This window comes from Salvelinus sp. IW2-2015, linkage group LG5 (genome assembly GCF_002910315.2).
Source record: "Salvelinus sp. IW2-2015 linkage group LG5, ASM291031v2, whole genome shotgun sequence".
Taxonomy (NCBI): domain Eukaryota; kingdom Metazoa; phylum Chordata; class Actinopteri; order Salmoniformes; family Salmonidae; genus Salvelinus; species Salvelinus sp. IW2-2015.
Genome location: NC_036844.1, coordinates 15827135 through 15852627, shown reverse-complemented (window position 1 = coordinate 15852627; position 25493 = coordinate 15827135). Strand labels below are relative to the sequence as shown.

Below are 25493 nucleotides of genomic sequence, written 5' to 3'. Positions count from 1 at the left end.
AAAAAGTGTTTTGTTGTTAGGAGCTCTCCTGAAACAATAGCATGGCATTTTTTCACAGTAATAGCTACTGTAAATTGGACAGTGCAGTTATATTAACAAGAATATAAGCTTTCAGCTTATATAAGACACTTATATGTACCTACATTTGTTGTTTCTCTAAAATCTGCGATCTTGACATTTACAACTGTCCCGTTCAATAGGAAATAGAATTTGTCTAACTTTGATTTGGACCCAACAAAAAATTGTCAAAGACTCCAGCCACCCTAGTCATAGACTGTTCTCTCTGCTACCGCATGGCAAGCGGTACTGGAGCGCCAAGTCTTGGTCCAAGAGACTTTGAAACAGCTTCTACCCCAAAGCCATAAGACTCCTGAACATCTAATCAAATGGCTACCCAGACTATTTGCATTGCCCCCCCCCCGCCACCCTCTATTTTAGCTGCTGCTACTCTCTGTTATCTATGCCTAGTCACTTTAATAACTCTACTTACATGTACATATTACCTCGACTAACCAGTGCCCCCGCACATTTACTCTGTACCGGTACCCCCTGTATATAGTCTCGCTATTGTTATTTTACTGCTGCTCTTTAATTATTTGTAACTTTTTTTTTTTTTTGTGGTATTTTATTTTTTATATTTTTTTTTTTAGGGGGAGCTGTTAGCACTTTTTTTTTTTACATTTCCAAATTAAACTGCCTCGTACTCAATTCTTGCTCGTACAATATGCATATTATTATTACTATTGGATAGAAAACAATCTCTAGTTTCTAAAACCGTTTAATTATGTCTGTGGGTGAACCAGAACTCTTTCTACAGCGAAAATCATGACAGGACATGCGAAGGTCTGAAAAATAGATCTCGATCAGTTTAAACTCTGTGTGTGCCCTATGGATGAAATGAACTGCACCCGCTTCCCTGGATGTCAGTAACCAATGGAGAAGTGGAATGGTGTCTCTACGTGTTTCTCAGAGTTCATAAAAGGCAATGGAGTGAGATGTCCCTTCTTTTCGACGCTCGCCAAGGCGCAAGAGAGGACATCAGAATGGCATGCTCAAAAGCTCTCGTTATTGACCAAAGATATATCCGTCTGTGATTTAATTCGATATAGGTGTTAGAACATCATAACGAAGTTATTTGAACCGATTTATATCAGTTTATGCGAGTATATTGCTATTTTTCGGAATTCTCTTAGTATTGCGTTGAGGATTTGGACAGTGGTGTGCCGTGTAGCTATCGTAGCTGCTAGTTCGAGTTGAAGAGGTCGTTTTACAACAAAGCAACGATTCTTTTGGACAAAGGACACATTGCCCAGATACTTGATGAAGCTCGTCCAAAGTAGAGCTATTTATGATTTTATTCCGTATTTATGTGGAAAAATGTAAACGCAGTTGTCGGCCATTTTTGAGGCACTAGTCTGGCTGTAACTCACAATGTATGTCTAGTAACGTAAATTTTAAAAATCTAAATCAGCGGTTGCATTAATAACCAATGCACTTTCATTAGCTGTCCAACCTGTATTTTTTTAGTCAATCTATCGATAAATAATCGTAAACTTAGGTGCCTTCCAAGATGGCGCCGGCCAGAATGCATGCCACGTTTTTGACAGATTACATTGCATAACACGATTTGTGATGCTAAATATGCACATTTTCGAACAAACTCTATATACATTGTGTAATATTATGTTACAGGACTGTCATCTGAAGAATTTGAGAAGGTTAGTGAAAAATTAATATATTTTGGTGGCGATAACGTTATCGCCCTTTTGCCTTGATTCATGCTGGGTGATGTTAGCTCATGTGGTATGCTATATAACGATATATTGTGTTTTCGCTGTAAAACACTAAGAAAATCTGAATATTGTCTGGATTCACAGATCTGTGTCTTTCAATTGCTGTAGGCTGTGTATTTTTCAGAAATGTTTTAGGATGAGTATTTTGGTAATTGACGTCGGTCTCTGTAATATTCCGGTGCTTCCAACGCTATTTCAGATTGCAGCTGCAATGTAGAACTGTGATTTATACCTGAAAATGCACATTTTTTCAAACAACATATGCTATACCATAATATGTTATCAGACTGTCATCTTATGAAGTTGTTTCTTGGTTAGTGGCTATATATATCTTTATTTAGTCGAATTAGTGATAGCTACTGATGGAGTAAAAAAATGGGTGTCTTTTGCTAACGTGGTTAGCTAAATAGATTTACATATTGTGTCTTCCCTGTAAAATATTTTAAAATCAGAAAGATGGCTGGATTCACAAAGAAGTGTATCTTTCATCTGGTGTCTTGGACTTGTGATTTAATGATATTTAGATGCTAGTATTTACTTGTGACGCTATGCTAGGCTATGCTAGTCAGCTTTTTTACTGTGGGGGGTGCTCCCGGGATCCGGGATGATACCAAGTAAAAGTTAAGGGCTTGTAAGTAAGCTATTCACTGTAAGGTCTACTACACCTGTTGTATTTGTCGCATGTGACAAATAACATTTGATTTGATTTGACCAAGAACACTCAGATGAAGGAAAAGGAAACCGCACACTGCTCTTGAAGTATCACCGATATTAAAGCTTAAGTATCGGCCACACGGCCTTCGTCGGAGCTTTTGGGATTTTTTGAAAAGTTGCACCCTTATGTAGACCTGGCTCCACCCACATCCGTTCTACACATCGAAGGGGGTTGGAGGCAAAGGAAAATAAATAAGTGCTACCAAATTAACAATGTGCATTTCATAAATATTACAAAAGTGTATAAGGCGTATTGAACACTTCTGTATAAATCTCAATGAGGACATAGCAAGTTCATTAGTATTGGGTACCATCATATGAAAAACGTCAGAATAATCTACAAGAGACACACATTTCATGTTCCATTCACAGCAAACATACAAAGGCATTTCATCATTAAGTCCTTTTTGGAAACAATGTCTGGAGGGTGAAAATCCAAAACATTCTCTTTTACTCAGAGTATTATTAATATCACTCCCTGTCTGATACTTAACTTTCTCTATGCAAAAAATCTAAAGGTGGAAATGTCATGCTTTGCTCGTCATTGAAATGTACACGACTGGATAATCCCTGTCGTTTCTCCTGATTGAACTTTTATGTTCACTAATTCTCTGTTTGAGAGAGCGGGTGGTTTTACCGACATAACAGAGCCCACATGGACATTTAATAATGTAAATAACATGGGTGGTGGAAACGTAATAATGTCATTTATTGGAACCTTTTCTGTGTGTGGGTGACAGAAATATTGACACTTCATCATATTGTTGCAACTGTGCGCATCCTCTGCATTTATAGCTACCATTTGGTAGAGGGCGTAAAGTGCTTGGCTAAATTTCTTAAGTGGCTGGCAGTTGGCATGAACCAATTTATCGCGTAAATTGGCGACCTTCTCCTATAACAATACGTGGTGGATATTTAAATTCAGCCGGCAAAGCTAGGTCCGATGATAAAATATGCCACGTGTTTCTTGACCACCTCCTCCACGTTTTCGCCAGAAATTAGGACGTAGTAATAGTTTATTAATCTTGATTAACCCTGTAATCGGCACATGAAATATGAGCGGGATATGGCAGGCAGAGGATGTTTGCTTTTCGTTGTCAAAGTGGTGAACATTAGGATTGTTCTGTAGCTTTAGCGGGTGCTTTTTTGCTGTAGCAGTTCATCTCGTGTTGTTTTCCAATGCCAAGTTATCGCAGCTTATCACACATTGTTGACGAATAGCCTCTTTTTAGAACCTCATGCGCATCTCCGCTGCTTTTTCTAGATAATATCTGTGGAGTGGCATATACGGCGCAGTCTAAAAAATTGGCTTCTTGGAAGTCCTCTTTTTAATGGCTCTAGGGTGGAAGTGTGCCACCCTGTAATAGAATATTTCTGTCCGTTTCGTTTTCTTTAATACGACTTGTAAACAAGGTTTCCCATTTGATTTCTCATCCACATATCGAGATATATTGAACACGTTTAGTGTCAACGTTCAATAGTGGAATTTGACGATTGGGGTTCAATGTCATTGAGTAGTGCCATAAAATCTGACAGTTCTTCTTCAGTTCCTACCCATATACAAAAAATGTCATCAATATATCGATACCACTTAAGGACTTTATTCAAAAATGGATTCTCGTTTTCATTATTAACAAAACGTTCTTCAAAAAGACCCAAATAGAGGTTGGCATAGCTCGGAGCAAATGTAGAGCCCATCGATGTTCCATTCGTTTGGAGATAGTATTCATCATCAAACCTGAAATAGTTGTACGTCAAAACATATTCAGCCAACTCTAGAATGAAGTTTGTTGGTGGATATTCATTAGTATRTCTGTCTCCCAAATAGTGTGCTAGTGCTGCCAGCCCCCCCACATGGGGAATGCTGGTATAAAGACTCTCGACATCTAATGTGACCAAAATACAGTCTTCTTTTAAACCCGTTATTGGTGAGATCTTGTTTATGAAGTCTATAGAGTCCAAGAACACTCAGACAATCAAAATACAGTTTCATGTCTTGTTGTAAAGTATTAACTTTTTCTTCTTTGCTTCTGAAGTAAGTGCTCCTTCTCTTGTGCCTCAATTATGAAATACAGTTACCTATGTATGAAGGGTCTCAGAGTAGGAGTGCTGATTTAGGTTCACCTTTGTTTATTAGATCGTAATGAATAATATTAAATGGACAGGGGGGACCTGATCCTAGATCAGCACTCCTACTCTGAGATTCTTGATACATACAGCCCCAGGTTGTCACCTATCCTTAACCCCACACTGCTTTTGCCCTGCCTCATTGATAACTTTCCTGTCTGCTGACTTAGTGCGTGTGCTCTTCCATTCTCCTCTTCAGCCAGCGACCACCAAAACCCATGCCATCATTGAGAGGACCGCCAACTTTGTGTGCCAGCAGGGGGCCCAGTTTGAGATTGTTTTGAAAGCCAAACAGTCTGGCAACTCCCAATTTGACTTCCTGAACTTCGAACACTACCTTAACCCCTACTACAAACACATCCTGAAGGCCATGAAGGAAGGTCGCTACACCCCTGCATCCGACAAGCAGGACTCACAGGGTAAGTCACAGTGGTCAAAGAGGTTAACAAAAAGAATTCAAATAGAACGTGTTGTAAATAATGTATGGGATACATAGTTTTATACTACAATGCATGTGAAATCTTTGAGAACAGGGGCACAGAATGCAGGTTAACAACACAATACATGAACCCGAATTCAGAATGCAAGTACTTGAGACATTAACCATATTCTTTATTCATACTTCAATGTCTTTCTATAGACTCTGATGATTCTGACGATGATGGGGATGGGAACTACCTCCACCCCAGCCTGTTTGCTCCTAAGAAGAGTTCTCGCCTTGAGGAGCTGATGAAGGTAAGGACCAGATCTGTGACTGTCATGGAATTTTGGATCCATTTTAGTTAAACCACCTAGTCGATGTCCGCACCCCCACGAAAATCAAATTAGCATAATACAAATATCCCCATCAAAATCCGTCTGTTTAATGCAACCGCTGTGTCAGATTTAAAAAAAACTTTACGGAAAAAGCAGACCATGCAATAATCTGAGACAGCGCTCAGAACAATAGCCAAATTAGCCGCCATGTTGGAGTGAACAGAAACCAGGAAATACATGATAAATGTTTCCTTACCTTTGATGAACTTCATCAGAATGCAGTCCTAGGAATCCCAGGTCCACAATAAATGCTTGATTTGTTCGATAATGTCTGTTATTTATGTCCAATTAGCTACTTTGGTTAGCTACAGGTGTGCCAAGCTTGTTGTGTCATACCCAAGAAGACTCAAGGCTGTAATCACTGCCATAGGTGCTTCAACAAAGTACTGAGTATAGGATCTAAATACTTATGTAAATGTGATATTTAAGTTTTTAATTTTTAATTTTTTTAATAGAAATTTGCAAAAATGTAAAGAACAGTTCTTGCTTTGTCAGTATGGGGTATTGTGTGTAGATTGAAGAGGAAAAAAGGTATTTAATCAATTTTAGACTAACGTAACAAAATGTGGAAATAGTTAAGGGATCTGAATATTTTACAAATGCACTGTATATTGGACACTCCTTAACTATCTTGTCTAGCTATAAAAAATAAAAACCTAGGCCAAATTCCCCTCTCTCTCTTTTTGATAGGCTAAGAACATGACTTGGGGCTTTCATCATTTTATGCATGCATAGCTTTCTCCTGATCAAACAATTAATGAATCTAACGAGTTCCATCTCAAAAAGTAGTTTGAATAACCTTAAAACGAATGGTAGCCAGGGGTCTAATAATGATAGATGAAAAAATGTAAATAGCCAATAGAAAAATCTAATGACAAGTTTAAGCTTATTAAGAAAGAAATGATCCCTCCATGCAATACTGAAAACCAAATGTTAAAGCTATGAACCGTAGCCTATTTCCCAAATATTCCAATAGCCCAAGAAGGTGTTGTCCTAAAGTTGCTGCTTTCAAAAAGAACAAGAATGAAAGTCGGGAGTTTATAAGCATAGGTTATTCTCTATCACAGCCTTATGAGCGATTGAACAAACAATATTAAGAGAGGACGATGAGGCAAGTAAAGCAATTATTAGTTAGTTCTGAAAACGGTGGTTAAAAGAATAATGCAATAATGTGTATCACGTTTTATGAGTAAATAATCACTGTAGGACAGGCCTGGGAAAAGGCGGAATCATGCTCAGATTACATAAAGAATTTGTGATAGTAAAGTTTTGAAAAACGTATTTGTTTTTCAAATTTAAAGCCCAATGAATACTTGCCTTTGTATATTGATTTAACTCCCACCGCTTGTGGGACATTTATTTTGAAGGCACGTATAAATAACATCTGCAGGAGGACAGACAGTGACTGACAGGCTGACACACGTCACAGTTACAAATAGTAGCTAGCTAGAAATTGTGCAATATTCGTTTTTCAAAGAAAAGGAAAGTAGACCATGAATGTAGGCTGTTCGAGCAAGAGTGGACAACAAAATATTTATTTATTGAGGTATCAGGGAAAGCTTAGTGTGCAAAAAGGTCATCACTGTCTTGAAAGACTACAACTTGTCTTGACACTTCCAGACGAAGCATGCAGAGAATTATGGGAATGTATTCTGGGCAGAGGGCAAATGCATCGGAACAGTTGCTTTCTCAGTTGCAAAAGGTCATGCAGATCTCCCCTACCACACAAACGTGAGATGGCTGAGTTTGGGGAAGAGCTTAAAAGGGTGTGGGAGTCGGAGATGGCAGAGTTTTTGCAAATTAAAGGAAAATATGTGGATTTCCCTCAACTGCAAGATAAAGAATGGTTGGCTGATTTTTGCCTTCACCGTGGACATCATGGCCCTCATGAATGAACTGAATTCCAGTCTGATGCAGTGATTGGAGAACTATTTAAAACAATATCACTGACGAGGTTCTATGCATCTCTCGATAAACAAAACTTTCCAAAGATTAGGAGTCATGCTCAGAAAGATGTTTGTACTGTTTGGGTCAACCTATGTATGTGAACAGACATTTTCAGTGATGAAATATAGCAAGTCAAGGCAAAGATCATCTCTTACTGACTCTAACTTAGCAATTCTGTGCATTGCGAAGTCAGAAACTATACCTGACTTCACTGCTCTAGTCAGAGGCTTCACTCCTCACACTGATTGAGTAGTTTAAATGTAATGTTGAGCACTCTCTCTTTCTTGTTTTTTTGTGCATACCTGTTGATGAGTTCTGTCCGTGGTGCTGAATGCACAGTGTACTTTTCCCTCTGTGTAGTTCATTGCATGTTGAATAATGAAAATACCTACCAAAAGGAGAAAATTAATGTGGTTTATTTCTGTGCATGTAAAATAAGTAGCATATCTGGATGTGATTTACAGTAGATATATCTGTCAACACAGTCATACACATGATGTATAATCCTGTAATATTATTCTGGCCCGCGATGGCAAATATATTTTCTAATGTGGCCCTCCATTGAAAATAATTGCCCAGGCCTGCGATAGGACAAAGGTTGACATCGCCCAACCCTAGCTGAGATAATTGGATATGAGAAGGCATTATTGTGAAAAGCACTTGAAGTCTCCACCATATTGCTTTGGTATGTCTTATTTAGACATAGTTATCTTGGCTTTGAAGGGAATAAAGAAACCATAAAACTATGGAATTAGTTAATCTCTTGGCCTTTCTAGAGCAATTACCTCCCATCCATACGGGCTTTGCCCGTTCAAGCCAACCCACAATTTGTCTAACTGCTTATACTGTATTTTTTTTTTTATAGGGTTTGACCATTTGCTAATTACGCCCGTGGTTAGGTTTTTAATGTTCAAAAGCCCATAGACTTTTGAATTAATCACACATTACTGTTAAGTTGTTGTATTCAACAGCATAATTGGGCCTGATTTCAAAGTGTGTCTCACTTCAAAGTGCTTAGATTTTTGTGGTTGAGGATGAGCTACCATCAAGTCTTTTTCTCCTCATCTCTTGATTTAATATTCTGTATGTTTAATCACTGTCACTTGTTGTAATTCCGAGTGAATCGCACAGAATAAATGAAGAGATAAAAGGCTCTTAAATAAACCAATGTGATCAGATTTTCGTCCCAAATTTAAAAAGGGCTCAATCCTTTAAACGTACATTAAATTTTTTCCCCCATTTTACTTTAATACCTGAAAATCAAGAGTCCCATCTTTCCTTTAGATCTTTTGAAGTCTGTTCTTTTAAATGATTTTGATAACTTGTATGTCAACTCTTATTGCACACACATGGCTAGAAACACCTGTATAAATCATCAGTGTACATGTTTATATATTATTCAATTAGTATATTAGTCCAAACTTCATGCTAAATGAGTTGTAATAAGTAGGTCATAACACGACACAGAAATGTATCAGCTAGTTAGAACCATTAGTCTGTCTTGCGTTGTTGTCCTTTCCATCAGCCAGAGGTGTCTCAGTTTCACCGCTATAGCTTCCTATTGTTGGGGCCGGTTACCTAGTGGTTCAGAGCGTTGGGCCAGTAACTGGAAGGTCAATGGTTCAACTCCCCAAGCCGACTAGGTGAAAAATCTGTCTGTGCCCTTGAGCAAGACACTTAACCCTTGTTGCTTTGGATAAGAGTGTCTGCTAAATGACTCAAATGTAATTGTTGGGGGTTATGCTGCCAAGTAGTTCTAAGCCTTTTAACCAAATCTATTTGTGTTGTAGCCCCTCCAAGTCATGGACCCAGACCATCCACTGGCAGCGCTGATCCGGAAAACTCAGCAGGAACGTAACGGAGCTGCTGCTGCTGCAGCCGCCATCATGGCAACCAAGTCAGAGGAAGTACCCGCAGAGCCAGCTGTGCCCGCCACACCCGCAGAGTACATCGCTGACCGTGAGTACAGTTTCTCATTTCTGATAGTCGAACTGGGAAACTGTGAAATCCAATATCTGAGGAGCATTCATATTAGCGCAGAGGGAGCCTCTTCATTTCAATTTAGTCCTGGTCCACTTCATTTCTCTCCCCATTTTTTGTATTTTATTTATTTCCCTCTCAATGCAAGCTCAGTCTCTCAGACAGGCAGAGTGGCACTAAATTGTTTAGTATTGAGCACTGAACTCCTAGAGGCAAAAAGAACTGTCCACTTGCTAGAATTCTCAATGTTTAACAAACGTTGCCGTTAATATCAGATTAGAGTCTCTAGGAGGAAAGGTACATTGAATTAGCCTAGCGGCAAACATATATGTCGGACACAGGCACATGTTCCAGCTGTTGCCATGGAGGTGACCTTGCAGCTCATAATGGAAAAGCTCATTAACATGGTCTCCTGTAGGCCCGTGACACTGCTGAAACGTCCTCTTTCAGAAGGTCAATTCCAGAAAGCATTTACATTTACGGCATTTAGCAGACATTCCTATCCAGAGCGATTTACAGGAGCAATTAGGATGAAGTGCTTTTCTCAAGGGCACATCGACAGATTTTTCATCTTGTTGACTCAGGGATTCGAACCACCGCTAGGCTACCTACCGCCCTTCACCTTCAAAGCCTTTGAGGACTGTTCAGCAAAGACTGAATCCAGGAGTGATTTTCACCACTTGACCCTAAGGGATTGTGAGTACTTAAAGGTTCTTAACAGTTCTCAAAGTCTCCAAGAAGGTATTTTTTTACACGTTTCTTGTCCTGGAATTTGTGCCTAGTTCATTTTCGGATCTGCAGTGAGCTGTTGGTTTGGACGCGCTGACAAACTGTGTTCTCCTTGCTCTTCGTTGACGGCAGTGTTGCTGTTTGTTTTGCTCTGAACGCCGGTGGATAGAATCCAAAGTTGCTTTTCTGGCAGCTCCACAGATGTTTGCTTCCTCTAAATGCAGACATCATTTCCACTTGCTTTTCTGTTCTCTTCTGGCTGACACTCACACACACACACACACACACACACACACACACACACACACACACACACACACACACACACACACACACCACACTCTGCCAGCCTAGGAAAGAGCAGCTGCATAGCTCTCTCTCGCTTGACCCAAACACTTGAAGACATACACTGTTATTTAGCTCGTGCACAGTTTATCCTAAGGAACACGCACAAGAACACTCTTAACTTTAACTCACTGCATGACTGTACTGTTCCTCCAGCAAATCTAGTGCAGAAATTGCAACGTCACAGAATCACTAGTCTCTTGGGGCCATTCACATACTTTCCGAGGCTACAGAATCTCCATCTAATTTCTTGGCTTCTTTAAACCTTAGCAGTTTTCTCTCTACTGTCTGCATTAGTTCTAGGTGATGGATGGTGAAGGTGCTGGGCGTGATATGGAGTGCCAGGCTAACTCTAAACGGCCTTGAGAGATGTTCCTCGCAATTTGACTCCTTATTTCCCAGGGTCAACCCTGTCTTCCCTCTTTGTCTGGTGCTTGGGAGAGACGGCTCAAGCTGAGTGAGCTGATTTGTCTTAATTAGCTGGACTGGAAGAGCTCCACTGGTTTGCTGTGGTAGGAGAGAGAGAAAAAGAGACAACGATGCCACAGCACCGCACAGCAGCACAGACATGGATTTTTAATGCGCTGGCTTACGGCGACAAGATGATCATTTTGGAGAGATTTTGCTCCCGTAGATCCGACTTTTATTTCTGTGTATGGCGCTGGTTCTCTGAGAGAATCCCTGTAAACAGACTGGAGAGGATCAAAGGCACCAGAGGAATATCCTCCAGTTTCTGCCAATGACTAGCGTATTGAATGAGAATTAGGCAAGAGGGGTTTAGAAGCGTGCAGCATTGCAGCACCTTGAATTCGTTATAACTTTGCTAGCTCTTCAACGGGACAATTGGGCCTAGTTGCTATTGGGCCGAATGTTTTGTGGCGTCATCTGACCTCAAACGACCACTTATTCCCTTCTATTCCTCTGGTCTATGGATTCTCTGTTGTAATACAAGCACATTCTACATTCCAATACAGTGAACGAGAAGCATATTAGATAATTTGCATCATCACTGAAGACAACTCTTCCTAGAAATGTAGAGAAGCTGTCAAGACTGCACTAGGGGACTGGGCTTTTCTATATTGAGACTGGGCTATTCTTTCTGTCCTGTTGGGTGACATGCATCCCATTCTCTCTTGCCCTCAGAGGCCCAGATGAGGTAATGCAGCCTACTGTTACACCCTGTTAGTTTAACAGTCCACAGACAAGCATCTCACAATACTGCACTGTACATCCATCCACAATGACTCACCAACACTCCTCCTCAAAGCAGTCCGTCCACTTATCCGTTTCACGCACCTCGCCTGTGCTCTTGGCCACTACCGATCCGTGTGTGTGACACTTACAAATTCATTAATGCAATTTATTTATCGTATAGACAGTTATGGAGGGGGACCTTTGAACTCTGATTGTGTAGCACAGGGAAGCTGGCTGCTACCAATGAATGTTTTTCCTGCTGAGCAACCCTTCTGGCCATGGATCGTTATGCATTCATAAAGTGGGCTGTTTTATTACCAAGCAGAATCCCTCCCTTGTTCTCTGGCCGACCTTTAGTTTTGCCCTAGAGACCAGCATATAGCACAGGGACGGAGTTAAAGTTATTCTATTCTATCACCCCGTGTTTGGATTGCAATCCCAGGTTCAGTGTTGTAAGCACCTCCCCAGACACTTAGCTTGTCTGATGGGTATTGATTGAAGACTGGCTTCTTGAACCCCAGCTATCTGGAGGAGAGGTGTTTGTGCTCATGGGGCTGTGCTCAAGATGCTCCCTATGAAAATGTATTTTTGGAGTGGCTGGAGAAGGAGCAGAACTTTAATGTCTTCTAAAGTTCCAAAGCAAAACATAATAATATATTTTTAACTGACTTGAGTCAGAAACACAAGGCTTGATAGAATGCTGTAAGGTTGAGGTGGCGGGAGGCAGAGGTGCTGTCTTGGCTCTCAGTGGTGTTGAGGTTAGTGGTTAGAGAAAGCCCAGTGGACGAGGATGGATGTGCTGTAACTGCTTTCAGAGCAGCAGCTCCCCTGCTTAATCCTGCTCTCAAACACTCCAGTCAAATCCTACAGCACTTAAAACAGAGCAGCACAGACATGGCCTTCTTCAGTCCTCCCCTGTCTTTGACTCTCTGTCTCGTGTGTGTGTGTGTGTGTCAGGGTTTCCGTTAGCCGGTAAAAAAAAAATATATAGATATATATAGATAGATATATATATATATTTAGAGAAGAAGAAAAATCCCATTGCGAAATATTTCTTTTTAACCTATTCATGGATGGAAATACGTTTTGACCAGTTTATTGGTCTATGGGTTAAATTGGCCCGTGTGTTTATTCATGATGTATGTTATTTATCACACGCATACAGATACAGAGCCTTTGAGCTGAAAATCTGTTAGAAAGTGCTTTTATAAGCCCAATCATTGCACAACAATTCTAAATGCAATCGTGTGTTAAAATCTTTTTTTTGGCCATGATTAAAAGAGCTACTATTTTTATTTCTCAGCTGGTAATTGAAGCGCCCTTCCCATTCGCCATTTAAATGCATAGGCAACGGAAGGTAGGCTTCATCAGCACGTCACACACCACTTTGCAATGAGCTGGAGGCAGTATGCATTTTGAAAACATATAGCTACTTAATTGTTTGAAACCTGAATGTTTTACTACATATTATGAGGCATGTTTTACCTTTCTTCAAAGCTGCCTAGGCAAAATCCAACCATATCCGTAAAGGCAATTATTTTATAAAGACTTCCATATGCCAATGAAGCCAGTAGCCTATTTCTTTTGTTTTCTATTGGTTTTCAACTTTCTTTCATTGCCCGGTAGCCAAATGTTCATTTGTGCGTAGACTACTGCATTGTGAGCGTTGCTGCGCTAATAATGTTAAGAAGTAATAGTTTGTCAAAATGTTAAAGTGAATGTTCTGATCTGTAGAATAGGTCAACTTTTGTACTATGGGGATAGTAGATTGACATTGGCTCGTAGGTGGCGTGTCCATAAGGCTAGGGGAAGCTTTCCCTAAGTAAATGTAATTAAAATGCCAACATTAAATAGCCTAATAAGCCTATTCCTGTCTATACAGAAATAAAATCCTTCAAAATAGGCTACTAAAGCACGATTTGTCCACAGAGGATCATTAGCTTCCTCTAGCCTTAAAAAAATAATTGTGTATTGTTTTAAATCGCATCACCTACTGTCGGAGGAAAAGGCAGTGCGCACACGGCAAATACCAAATAGATGATTGTTGAGTTGCGATTGTCAGTGAAAAGTACAGGGGCCCAGCCAGGCATATCGCAATATTTAAAAATGATATTACTCGAAAACATGGTTTGGAAAGCAAATAACTATTAGTTTAAAGAGAAGACAATGAAAAGACTCGAATCTGTCTTTTACTTATCAAAATCATTGTTTGGTCAGTGCCACTTAAGTTTTGTTTTTGGACCATTTCCTCCACCAGTTTAGATGGACGTCTTATTCGATGTGTCTCCCCTTCCTAGAGGCCTATTATATAGGCAACGTTGTTTTTATTGATCTGTTTGTCTGTGTCAGCAGAGTAGGCTACCTAGTCATTTGTTTTATTTAAAAAGATTATGCTAATGTCTCCAGTCAAATGAATTGCATTAAATGTTTTTTTCCCGTGCAAAGAAAGAAGCGTATCTGATGTAGCCTATAGCCCAGGCCTCTACGTTATACGCCCTCAGCCATGCATTGAACATTTTAGATTTTTTTGTGAACAGGGATTGAGTTATATTATTAGCCTAAATGATGACTATCCAATCTATTATCCCGGAGCACGAGTACAGGACATTACAAGGCTGCATCCTACCGTTCCACGACAGCTGCCGAGCGCTGACACTGTCGTAGTCTATGTGGAGTCAAACGACATTAGGAGGGCTATCTCGGAACTGCTGAAAAAAATTGCTTTTTAAAGAAATGATTCTAGCTCTGAAAGATTCCAAAAAGCGTGGCAGTTATTTCATGCCCGGTACCATCGCTGGGCTGCGGCTGTGAAAGATTCAGCAGGCTACTGGCATTACACCTGGCTAACAGACTACTGTATCTCTGTTGGCATAACTTTTATAGATCACTTTGACACCTTTTGGAAACAGAAGATGCTCTTCAGGAATGATGGAGTCCATCCAAATCATCTTGGCTCCTGGACCCTGTCCATGCATTTCAAGGCTACCTTGAGACAATGACTTGTCAGTGACCCGAGCCATGCTCAGATAACCCCTACCATTATGTCGCTTAGTTGTCGTAGTGCTTCTGCAGATGTACGTTGTCCCAGAAGTGTTGGCAGTCATAATGTAAGTAATCACATTTTTGTCCCTCTAAGTCCTCTGAATGCCTCTGTCAATCCTAGAGCTATCATATGCAGTAATCATGCACCTATGAACCTGAGTTTTACTGAGTCGGTTTGCCCTAGTAGAAAGTCCACTTTGTGCAGCTCACCCTGCACTATCAGCGCAAACATAAATATCACTGTCATGTCTACCTTTTTGATATGCCTCCCTGTAAAGCAATAAAAACAATCAAGAATCCCAGAAAAGTGCAAAAAAATGTCCACATTAACATGTAGCCTAAGAAACAAGGTTCATGAAATCGATAACTTGCTAGTAACAGAACATTAATATACTGGCTATCTCTGAAACTCACTTCGATATAACCTTTGACGCAGTGGTAGCAATACATGGTTTCAACATCTTCAGAAGAGACAGAAATGCCAATGGTGGAGATTTTGCAGTTGATGTTCAGTCATATTTCTGTAAAGCTTAGAGAGGATGTCATGTCAAATGCTGTTGAAGTAATATGGCTACAGGTTCACCTGCCTCACCTAAAGCCCATTCTGGTGGGAAGCTGCTATAGACCACCTAGTGCTAACAGTCAGTATCTGGATAATATGTGTGAAATGCTTGACAATGTATGTGATGTCAACAGAGGTATATATTCTGGGTGACCTAAATATTGACTGGCTTTCATCAAGCTAGCCACTCAAGAAAAACCTTCAAACTGTAAACAGTGCCTGCAACCTGGTTCAGGGTGAGTCAACCTACCAGGTTATTGCCAAACAGCACAGGAATGAAATCACCATGTATTGATCCCATCTTTACTAATGCTGCCGAAATCTGCTCTTAAGCAAAAATCCAAATCCATCAGATGTGGTGATCATAATAGAGTGGCCATATCTAGGAAAACCAAAGGCTGGGCCTAATATAGTGTATAACAGGTCATACAATAAGTTTTGTAGTGATTCCTATGTTGAAGATGTAAAGAATATTTTCTGGTCTGTGGTGTGTAATGAGGAGCAACCATATGCTGCACTTGACACATTTATGAAATAGTTTATTCCAGTTACTAATAAGCATACACCCATTAAGGATGAGGCAAAAGGGATGGCAAATACGTTTGGCTGCACAGCCGATTGTTAAACATACTGGAAATTGAGAAATCATGTGACTAAACTGAACAAAAAGAAGACACTGTACTATGAAACCAAGACAAATTATATAAAGAATCATAGTAAAATGCTTTGGAGCACCTTCAATAAAATTTTGGACAAAAAGGCGAACTCCGCTCCATCATTCATTGAGTCAGATGGCTCATTCATCACAAAACCCACTGATATTGCCAACTGCACTAATGATTTCTTTTCACTGGCAAGATTAGCACATTTAGGCATAACATGCCAACAACAAATTCTGAACCTACACATCCATGCATAACTGACCAAATTATGAAATCCTAGCATTGTCATTTTTTTATTCTGGAAAGTGAGTGTGGAAGCGGTAAAAAAATAAATATATATTGTTATCTATCAACAACTTGGATGGAAAATTACTGAGGATGATAGTGGACAACATTGCCACTCATATTTGCCATCTCTTTAATCTTAGCCAGCAGGAAAGTGTGTGCTCTCAGACCTGGAGGGAAGCAAAAGTAATTTAGCTACCCAAGAATAGCTCAAACAGCTGCCCAATCAGCCTGTTACCAACTCTTAGTAAACTTTTGGGAGAAATTGTGTTTTACCAGATACAATGCTATTTCACAAACTAACAACTTATTTTCAGCACGCTTATAGGGAAGGGCATTTAACATGTACGGCACTTACACTGATTGGCTGAGAGAAATGTATAATACAAATATTGTGGGAGCTGTTTTGTTAGACTTCAGTGCATCTTTTTACATTATCAATCCTATTCTGCTGCTGGAAAAACATATGTGTTATGACTTTATATCCCCTGCTATGCGTCGAGAGCTAACTGTCTAACAGAACACAGAGGGTGTTCTTTAATGGAAGCCTCTCCAACACAATCCAGGCAGTCAGGCATTCAGGGTAGCTGTCTAGGCCCCTTACTTTTCTCACTTTTTTCAATCTTTACTAATGACCTGCCACTTGCTCTGAGTAAAGCCTGTGCATCTATGTATGCTGATGACTCAACACTATACATGTCAGCTACCACCGCAAGTGAAATCAGTGCAACACTTAATAAAGAGTTGCAGTCAGTTTAATGGTTGGCAAGAAATAAGTTAGTCCTACATTTTTTTTAAACGAAAAGCATTGTGTTTGGGACAAATCATTCACTAAACCCTAAAACTAAATCTTGCAATGAATAGTGTAGAAGTTGAGAAGACTAAACCTTTTTGAGTAACACTGGATTGTTATCTGTCGTGGTCAAAACATAATGATAGGGAGTTTAAATAGGGAGAGGTCTGTCCATAATAAAGCGTTGCGCTGCTTTATTTAACATCGCTGTCAACAAAGCAGGTCCTACAGGCCCTAGTTCTGTTGCACCTGGACTACTTTCTAGTCGTGTGGGTCAGGTGCCACAATGATTGACTTAGGAAAATTACAATTTGGCCAGAACAGGGAGGCACGGCTTCTCACTAGACCCACTGGCCCTTAAATGTACACGGAGAGCCAACATTAATAATACAGTACCAGTCAAAAGTTTGGACACACCTACTCATTCAAGGGTTTTTATTTTATTTTTTACTGTTTTCTATATTGTAGAATAATAATGAAGATATCAAAACTATGAAATAACACACATGGAATCATGTTTAACAAAAGTGTTAAAGAAATAAGAATATATTTTAGATTCTTCAAAGTAGCCAACCTTTGCCTTGATGACAGCTTTGCACACTCTTGGCATTCTCTCAACCAGCTTCACCTGGAATGCTTTCCCAATAGTCTTGAAGGAGTTCCCACATATGCTGAGCACTTGATGCCTGCTTTTCCTTCACTCTGCGGTCCAACTCATCCCAAATCATCTCAATTGGGTTGAGGTCAGGTGATTTGTGAGGCAAGGTCTGATGCAGCACTCCATCACTCTCTTTCTTAGTCAAATAGCCCTTACACAGCCTGGAGGAGTGTTGGGTCATTGTCCTGTTGAAAAACAAATGATAGTCCCACTAAGCGCAAACCATATGGGATGGCGTATCGCTGCAGAATGCGGTGGTAGCCATGCTGGTTAACTATACCTTGCATTCTAAAAACAAATCCCAGACAGTGTCACCAGCAAAGCACCATCACACCACCACCTCCATGCTTCATGGTGGGAACTACACATGCGGAGATGATCCATTCACCTACTACGCGTTTCACAAAGACACGGCGATTGGAAACAAAAATCTCAAATTTGGTGTAATCAGACCAAAGGACAGATTTCCACCAGTCTAATTTCCATTGCTTGTGTTTCTTGGCCCATGAAGGCCTGATTCATTCAGTCTCCTCTGAACATTTGATGTTGAGATGTCTGTTACTTGAACAATTTTCGGGGTCTGCAGGAGGGAATGCCGGCGTTAGAGTGCGGAGAGGGGGAGTCCTGGCAAGATTAAGGCCAAGGTAAAACCGGCCACCTCTTCCCTCCATTCACTTGATAATAAGATGGATGACCTCCGATCGTGGATTTGCTACAAACGGGACTCTCATAACTGCGATATTCTCTGCTATTCTGCAACATGGCTTTCAGACAAGACCCCCCCATGGCAGGAACAAGTACAACAAGTCCCGCTACGACCTCCAGAGTCATCAAACGAGCAAAAGGACAATCTAGGAATAAGGTGGAATCGTACTACACAGGCTTCGATGCCCGTCACATGTGGCAGGAGCTACAGTCATTACAGATTTAAAAAGAGACCCACACTCTCTTCCAGACAAACTCAATGCATTTTATGCACGCTTAGACAACAGCACCATACCATACATGAACCCAGAGGACTGGGTGATCTCGCTCTCCGAGGCCGACGTGAGTAAGGTCTTTAATCAGGTCAAAATTTGCAAAGCCGTGGGGCCGGATGGCAGTCATATTCACTGTAATTTTCAACCTCTAGTTGTCCCAGTCTGTAATCCCCACATGTCTTAAGATGACTACCATCATTCCTGTTACCAAGAATTAAAAAATGTCATGCTACACTGACTACCACCCTGTAGCACTCACATCTGTATTTATGAAGTGCTTTGAAAGGCTGGTGATGGCACACATCATCTTCATCATCCCAGACACTCCAATTTGCATACCGCCCCAACAGATCCATAGACAACGCAATCTTAATTGCACTCCACACTGCCCTCATCCACCTAGATAAGATGAGTACCTATGTGAGAATGCTGTTCATTGACTACAGCTCAGTGTTCAACACCTCCCTCTGCAACTGGATCCTGGACTTCCTGACCAGCCGATCCCAGGTGGTGAGGGGGGGGGGGCACAGGGGTGTGTGCTTAGTCCCCTCCTGTACTCCCTGTTCACCCACGACTGCATGGCCACACACAACTCCAACACAGTCAAATTTGCTGACGACACGAAAGCTGTAGCCTGATCACTGGTGACGATAAGTCCGCCTACAGGTAGGAGGTCGGTGACCTGTCAGTGTGATGTCGGGACAACAACCTCTCCCTCAACGTCCGTAAGACCAAGGAGCTGTTTGTGAACTACAGGAAGCAGTGGAGCGGGTCGAGAGCTTCAAGTTCATCGGTGTCCAAATCACTAAGGACTTCAAATGGTCCACTCACAAGACACAGTCATGAAGAAGGCTCTTCTCTAATCAGGAAGTTAAAGAGGTTCTACAGCTGCTTTATTGAAAGCATCTTGACTGGCTGCGTCACTGCTTGGCATGGCAATGGCACCCCCCTCAATTGCATGGCGCTACAGGCTACCAGTATATCACTGGGGCCGAGCTCCCTGCAATACAGGACATCTATATCAGGCGGTGTGAAAGGAAGGTCCGGAAAATCTTTAGTGTCCAGGCACTCAAGCCATAGACTGTACTCTGCTTCTGCACGCAAGTGGTACCGGTGCATCAAGTCTGAAAACAAGGGGCTCCTAAACAGCTTTTATCCCCAAGCCATAATACTTCTAAATTTCGAACAGAATGGCTACATGGACTATCTAAGTATTTATTTGTATTTTTGCATTGTCTCTATGCACACTCACAGGACTCTAGACACTCATGCACACTGACACTCCAACACACACATAACATGCAAACACATGTATACTGACTCTATACACAGACACACACACACACACACACACACACTTACAATCATAATTTATGCTGCTGCTACTCTATTAATCATGTATCCTGATGCCTAGTCACCTTACCCTTATACATATCGATGGTGCCTTCGGAAAGTATTCATACCTTTCGACTTATTCCACATTTTGTTGTTACAACCTGAATTCAAAATGGGTAAAATCAATGTTATCCATGACAAAGTGAAAACATGTTTTTAGAAATGTTTGCAAATTTATTGAAAATGAAATACAGAAATATCTAATTTACATAACTGTTCATACCCCTGCGTCAATACTTTGTCAGATGACACTGGGTAAGTCTCTAAGAGATTTCCACAGCTGGATTGCGCAAAATTTTCCTATTATTATTTTCCAAATTCTTCAAGCTCTGTCAAATTGATTGTTGATCATTGATAGACAATCATTTTCAGATCTTGCAATATATTTTCAATTTCAAGTCAAAACTGGAACATTCACTGTCTTCTTGGTAAGCAACGCCAGTGTAGATTTGGGCTTGTGTTTTAGGTTATTGTCCAGTGTTTGGTGGAAAGCAGACTGAACCAGGTTTACCTCTAGGATTTAGCTTATGCTTAGCTCCATTCCGTTTCTTTTTTATCTGGAAAAACTCCCCAGTCCTTAACGATTACAAGCATACCCATAACATGACGCAGCCACCACTATGCTTGAAAATATGGAGAGTGGTACTAAGTAATGTTTTGGGCAAATCTCTTACAACACATAATACTTTGTATTCAGGACAAAAAGTGAATTGCTTTGCCAAAGTTTTTGCAGTATTACTTTAGTGCCTTGTTACAAACAGGATGCATGTTTTGGAATAATTTAGTTCTGTACAGGCTTCTTTTTCACTCTGTCATTTAGGTCAGTATTGTGGAGTAACAACGTTGTTGATCCATCCTCCGTTTTCTCCTATCACAGCCATTAAACTCTAACTATTTTAAAGTCACCCTTGGCCTCGTGGTGAAATCCCCGAGCTGTTTCCTTCCTCTCCGACACCTGAGTTAGGAAGGATGCCTGTATCTTTGTGGTAACTGGGTGTATTGATACACCATCCAAAGTGTAATTAATAACTTCACCATGCTCTTACCCATCTACAAATAGAAACCCTTATTTGAAAACCTCCCTGGTCTTTGTGTTTTGAAATTCACTGCTCGGCTGTGGGACCTTACAATTATCTGTATGTGTGGAGTACGGAGATGAGGTAGTCATTAAACAATTATTTTTAACACCATTATTGCACACAGAGTCCATGCAACTTACGTGACTTGTTAAGCACATTTTTACTCCTGAACTTATTTATGCTGGCCATAACAAAGGGGTTGAATACTTATTGACTGAAGACATTTCAGCCTTTCATTTTTAATTAGATGGAACAAATACATATGCAGCATGTGAATGATGGCTCTCCTACAGGTTTCCAGCCTTGTGCATTTTGGATGTGTCTTAGTCACCGCTCTGGTCGACTGTTACCAACGAGTTAATATCATCCAGTTTCCAGTTTGACAAGATAAGCCTCTTATTCCCCCTCTCTCTATTGTTCTCCTTCCCTTTCTCTGTCTCTCTCCGTTCTGTACACTCCATCAGGGATGGAAACCACTGCCACAGTAAAAGACCTTGGAGAGTTAATAATGCACAGAGACACACAGCTACATGCTGAATCGAACGCCCTCATCCTCCCACTCCCAATCCTACTCTTAAGTGGTTATTGATGTGATGGCTAACCGTATCAAACGGAATGTGAAAACTCAACTTAATACAATTACAGTCGATCTCGTTATGGCTTTGAGTCTGAGCTGCCATGGAATAAGTCTCAGTGAGCGGACAATTTTAGATGGAGGTGACATTTTGAGCGACCTCAGATTGACCCCCACCACACCCACAAATTATGACAAACACCTGCCCTCCCCTCTCCCCCCTCCTGCTGCTGTTGGCAGTGAGCTGGCAGAATCTATTTATGCAGTCTGGTAACGGTAGCTGATGTGAGTGCAAATTTGCCAGCTCAGAGTTGTCAGAGCGAATCTGTGTAGCACCTCACAGTAATCAATTATTATACTTAAAAATGTCAAATTGTCATCGCAAACAAAGTCAGTTTGACACTCACACAGAATTAGCATTTCCCAATTTCCCATCCACAGTAACGGTATGAGCCGAATTCTCACAGGAACTCTGACTTGCACCATTGTACAGTGACATACCACACCTTTATGTAGCCTTCTTGCCTGTTTCTTTCTTCCCCTTTGAACACTATGAGTGAATCTGTCAGTTGTTTTATTCATAACCTGACTGTTAACCCCGGTCGTTGTGCCAGTATTATTTTCTTTTTCCTGCTGTAAATTACTTTCCCTGACCTGTTGATGCACTTGATTGAGCCAGAAATGGGTAGTGTGATTGTAATGAGAGGCTTTGGAAATGAACGGTTGCATATTGTTTTTGATATCCGCTTTTAAACACATTATGATTTCCAACAAGCTGATCCTAATTATTTTTTGTTGGGCCATTCTCCTTTTTGTTCCCCTTTTTCCCCCCGTCTTCTGCTGACAAAGTACATTTTAATTAAGTAGACAGTGATCCAGACATAGATTATTAAAATGTTTCATTTGTATCAGCGTGGAGTTTGCTTTATTCTCTCTGCCTCCTCTGTGAGGCTAAGATCCTATTAGCGATGAGGCCAGACTTAAATGTATACGTTAGTCCGCTCGGCACCACCCACACACACTAACACTCAGTGAGCAGACCTATCTCATCCAATGCTGACTTACACTGTTGCTCATTGACAGGGAAGGCATGCAAAACCACATGCAATTGAAGTATTCACATGATTTCCCATTTTGATATGTATTTTGATAATTTCCTCTCTCTGACCTTACAGCTAACGTGGCAGCGATGTACTATGGGTACTGCATGCTTCCTGATGGGACCTACTGCCTGGCCCCACCTCCCCCTGGGATCGATGCCAACGGCTACTACAGCTCCCTGCCCTCTGGCAGAATGTTGGCTCCACCCTCTTACTCTGGAACCCCGCCTCCTCCAGGGACCACGCCCCCTGCACCTCCTGAGCCATCTACACGGATCATCTACACAGCACCTCCGACTACATTTCCCATCATCCCACCACCAACTCCAGTTCCCAGCCAGGTCCCAGTCTGCCTCTCAACCCCTTCTCCTCCTGCTCCTGTTATTCCTGCTGCTGTCATACCAGAGACCAGGTATGTGAACACTTATTGGACAGAAGTGGAGATATTGTATCACTCCCCATACTACCTAGTTCCCCTACATCATGTGATGCATTGCTAAATATCTTTATTTCGTCTCCACTCATCTTTCCCTCATCTATCAGTTCGCGGCCCCAGGCTCCCGTTGCCGTGGCGGCCCCAGTTGCCGTGGCAGCGCCAGCCATCATCCCCCCGCCCCCTGACATCCAACCGGTTATTGACAAGCTGGCTGAGTACGTGGCCAGGAACGGTGTCAAGTTTGAGACCAGCGTCCGCGCCAAGAATGACCCGCGGTAAGCAGCTAGAAAAAAGGCTATTCTTGCTCTTTTCTGTGCTGAATACAGGAAAACGGCTCAAGTTTCTGTTCAATTTAGTGGCTTTACATCTTATGTGGCTCTACATCTTGTGTATGTGTGTCTTTTTCCAACACAGGTTTGACTTCTTGCAGTCCTGGAACCAGTACAACACCTATTATGAGTTCAAGAAGAATTACTTCATGCAGAAAGTGGGAATCAGCCTGCCAGAGGTGTGTGTGTCATCTGTCCTTCTTTTTCCTCTCCTTGAGCACAGTGTGCGTTTTTTGATACCATTTTGTTTGAAAGGATGATATACCCTCTGGTTCTTTAGTCAATATTGCCTTTCATTCAGCAGCGTGCTCTCCAGGTTGCTTTTTAAAATGCTCTGAGGCATTAGATGGCGTGGCTCTCAGGCTTTCACGCTTGAGATCAGGGATCAGTCAGTTTTTGTGTGTAGGGCCTTTCATGCTGTCCTGATATCAAAATGCCTGCTTGCCCTTGACTCGTGTCTATGCTCCGGGGTTACTGCGGGAGAAGGAGGCGGTTTTAGCAGTCAGCTTATCATAAACCAAGCTGATTCTCCGGTACTTTTGTATACTTTTTAGCCAGTAGTTCTGAAAGTAGCACCCACGACTCCCGAATATTGCATTGCTCTCACTCTCTGCTGTGTCCACCCACTCTGTAACCTCATTGGATAAGGCTGGGCAGGCCTCTTGCTAGCTGTCACTCAAATGCGTCGGGCTGAAGTGCTCTCTCTTTGTCTCTCTCACTCTTTCTGCTTTCTGCTTTTTATGAGAGGACCTTGTTTTTTAAGTATAACAAACGTAAGCCTGTGAATAACCCAGGGCCAAGCAAAGCATTTAGCCATGTAGCCGTGTTTCGTTTTCCTGATCGAGCCCCTGGTTTTAATACACCTATCACACAATGGATGAATGTCAGGTACTTCTCCATTATTCATCAAAGATAAAGTTATTTTCATGTCTTTTTTTTCACTTTCTCCTGGGAGCTACTCTCACTGGTCCTTAGTGTTCAGGAATCTAACTGCCTTGTCACGACCCAACACATTAACAGGGCAGCGATAAGTGTATAAAGTGTTAAAAGCTGCTTGAAACTGTTGACATTTTACATGGCTATTCTCTCAGTGGACATTTAGTCGCTTATGTGACATTTGAAATCCATTATTTAAGGGATACTGCGACATTTTGGGATTTGGGTGTTTTTTTTCTACTTGCCCAGAGTCATGAACTTATGGATACCATTTTTATGTCTCTGCATGTAGTGTGAAGATCATTTAAGTTAGCTTATTGTTAGCTTAGCGCAATTGCTGAAAGTCTCAGAGTACGGTAGCCAGCTACTCTCAAAAGCAGGGAAATAGACTTAGGTACTCCAAAGCTGGGTGGTTGGTCCTTTATAGTATTATAGCGCTATACATAGTGATCAATATTTTACCACTTTTGACTAGAGGTCTACCGATTTTTATGATTTTTCAACACCGATACCGATTATTGGAGGACCAAAAAAGCCGATACAGATTAATCGGCCGATTGTTATTTATTTATTTGTAATAATGACAATTACAACAATACTGAGTGAACACTTATTTTAACTTAATATAATACATCAACAAAATCAATTTAGCCTCAAATAAATAATGAAACATGTTCAATTTGGTTTAAATAATGCAAAAACAAAGTGTTGGAGAAGAAAGTAAAAGTGCAATATGTGCCTTGAAAGAAAGCTAACGTTTAAGTTCCTTGCTCAGAACATGAGAACATATGAAAGCTGGTGGTTCCTTTTAACATGAGTCTTCAATATTCCCAGGTAAGAAGTTTTAGGTTGTAGGAATTATAGGACTATTTCTCTCTACGATTTGTATTTCATATACCTTTGACTATTGGTTGTTCTTATAGGCACTTTAGTATTGCCAGTGTAACAGTATAGCTTCCGTCCCTCTCCTCACTCCTACCTGGGCTCGAACGAGGAACACATCGACAACAGCCCATG

At 41.1% G+C, this 25493-nt stretch overlaps 1 protein-coding gene across 3 annotated transcripts in view; it reads left to right on the top strand.

Moving 5' to 3' along the window:
• Positions 1-25493, top strand: part of LOC111963973 (splicing factor, suppressor of white-apricot homolog) — a 130842-nt gene that overhangs the window by 11821 nt on the left and 93528 nt on the right. For all 3 annotated transcript variants that reach the window (XM_023987587.2, XM_023987586.2, XM_023987588.2), the window contains exons 5-10: positions 4834-5053; positions 5275-5369; positions 9188-9356; positions 22851-23187; positions 23319-23486; positions 23626-23719. In XM_023987587.2, coding sequence (XP_023843355.2) covers positions 4834-5053; positions 5275-5369; positions 9188-9356; positions 22851-23187; positions 23319-23486; positions 23626-23719 — 1083 coding nt within the window. The remainder of the gene's footprint in view (positions 1-4833; positions 5054-5274; positions 5370-9187; positions 9357-22850; positions 23188-23318; positions 23487-23625; positions 23720-25493) is intronic.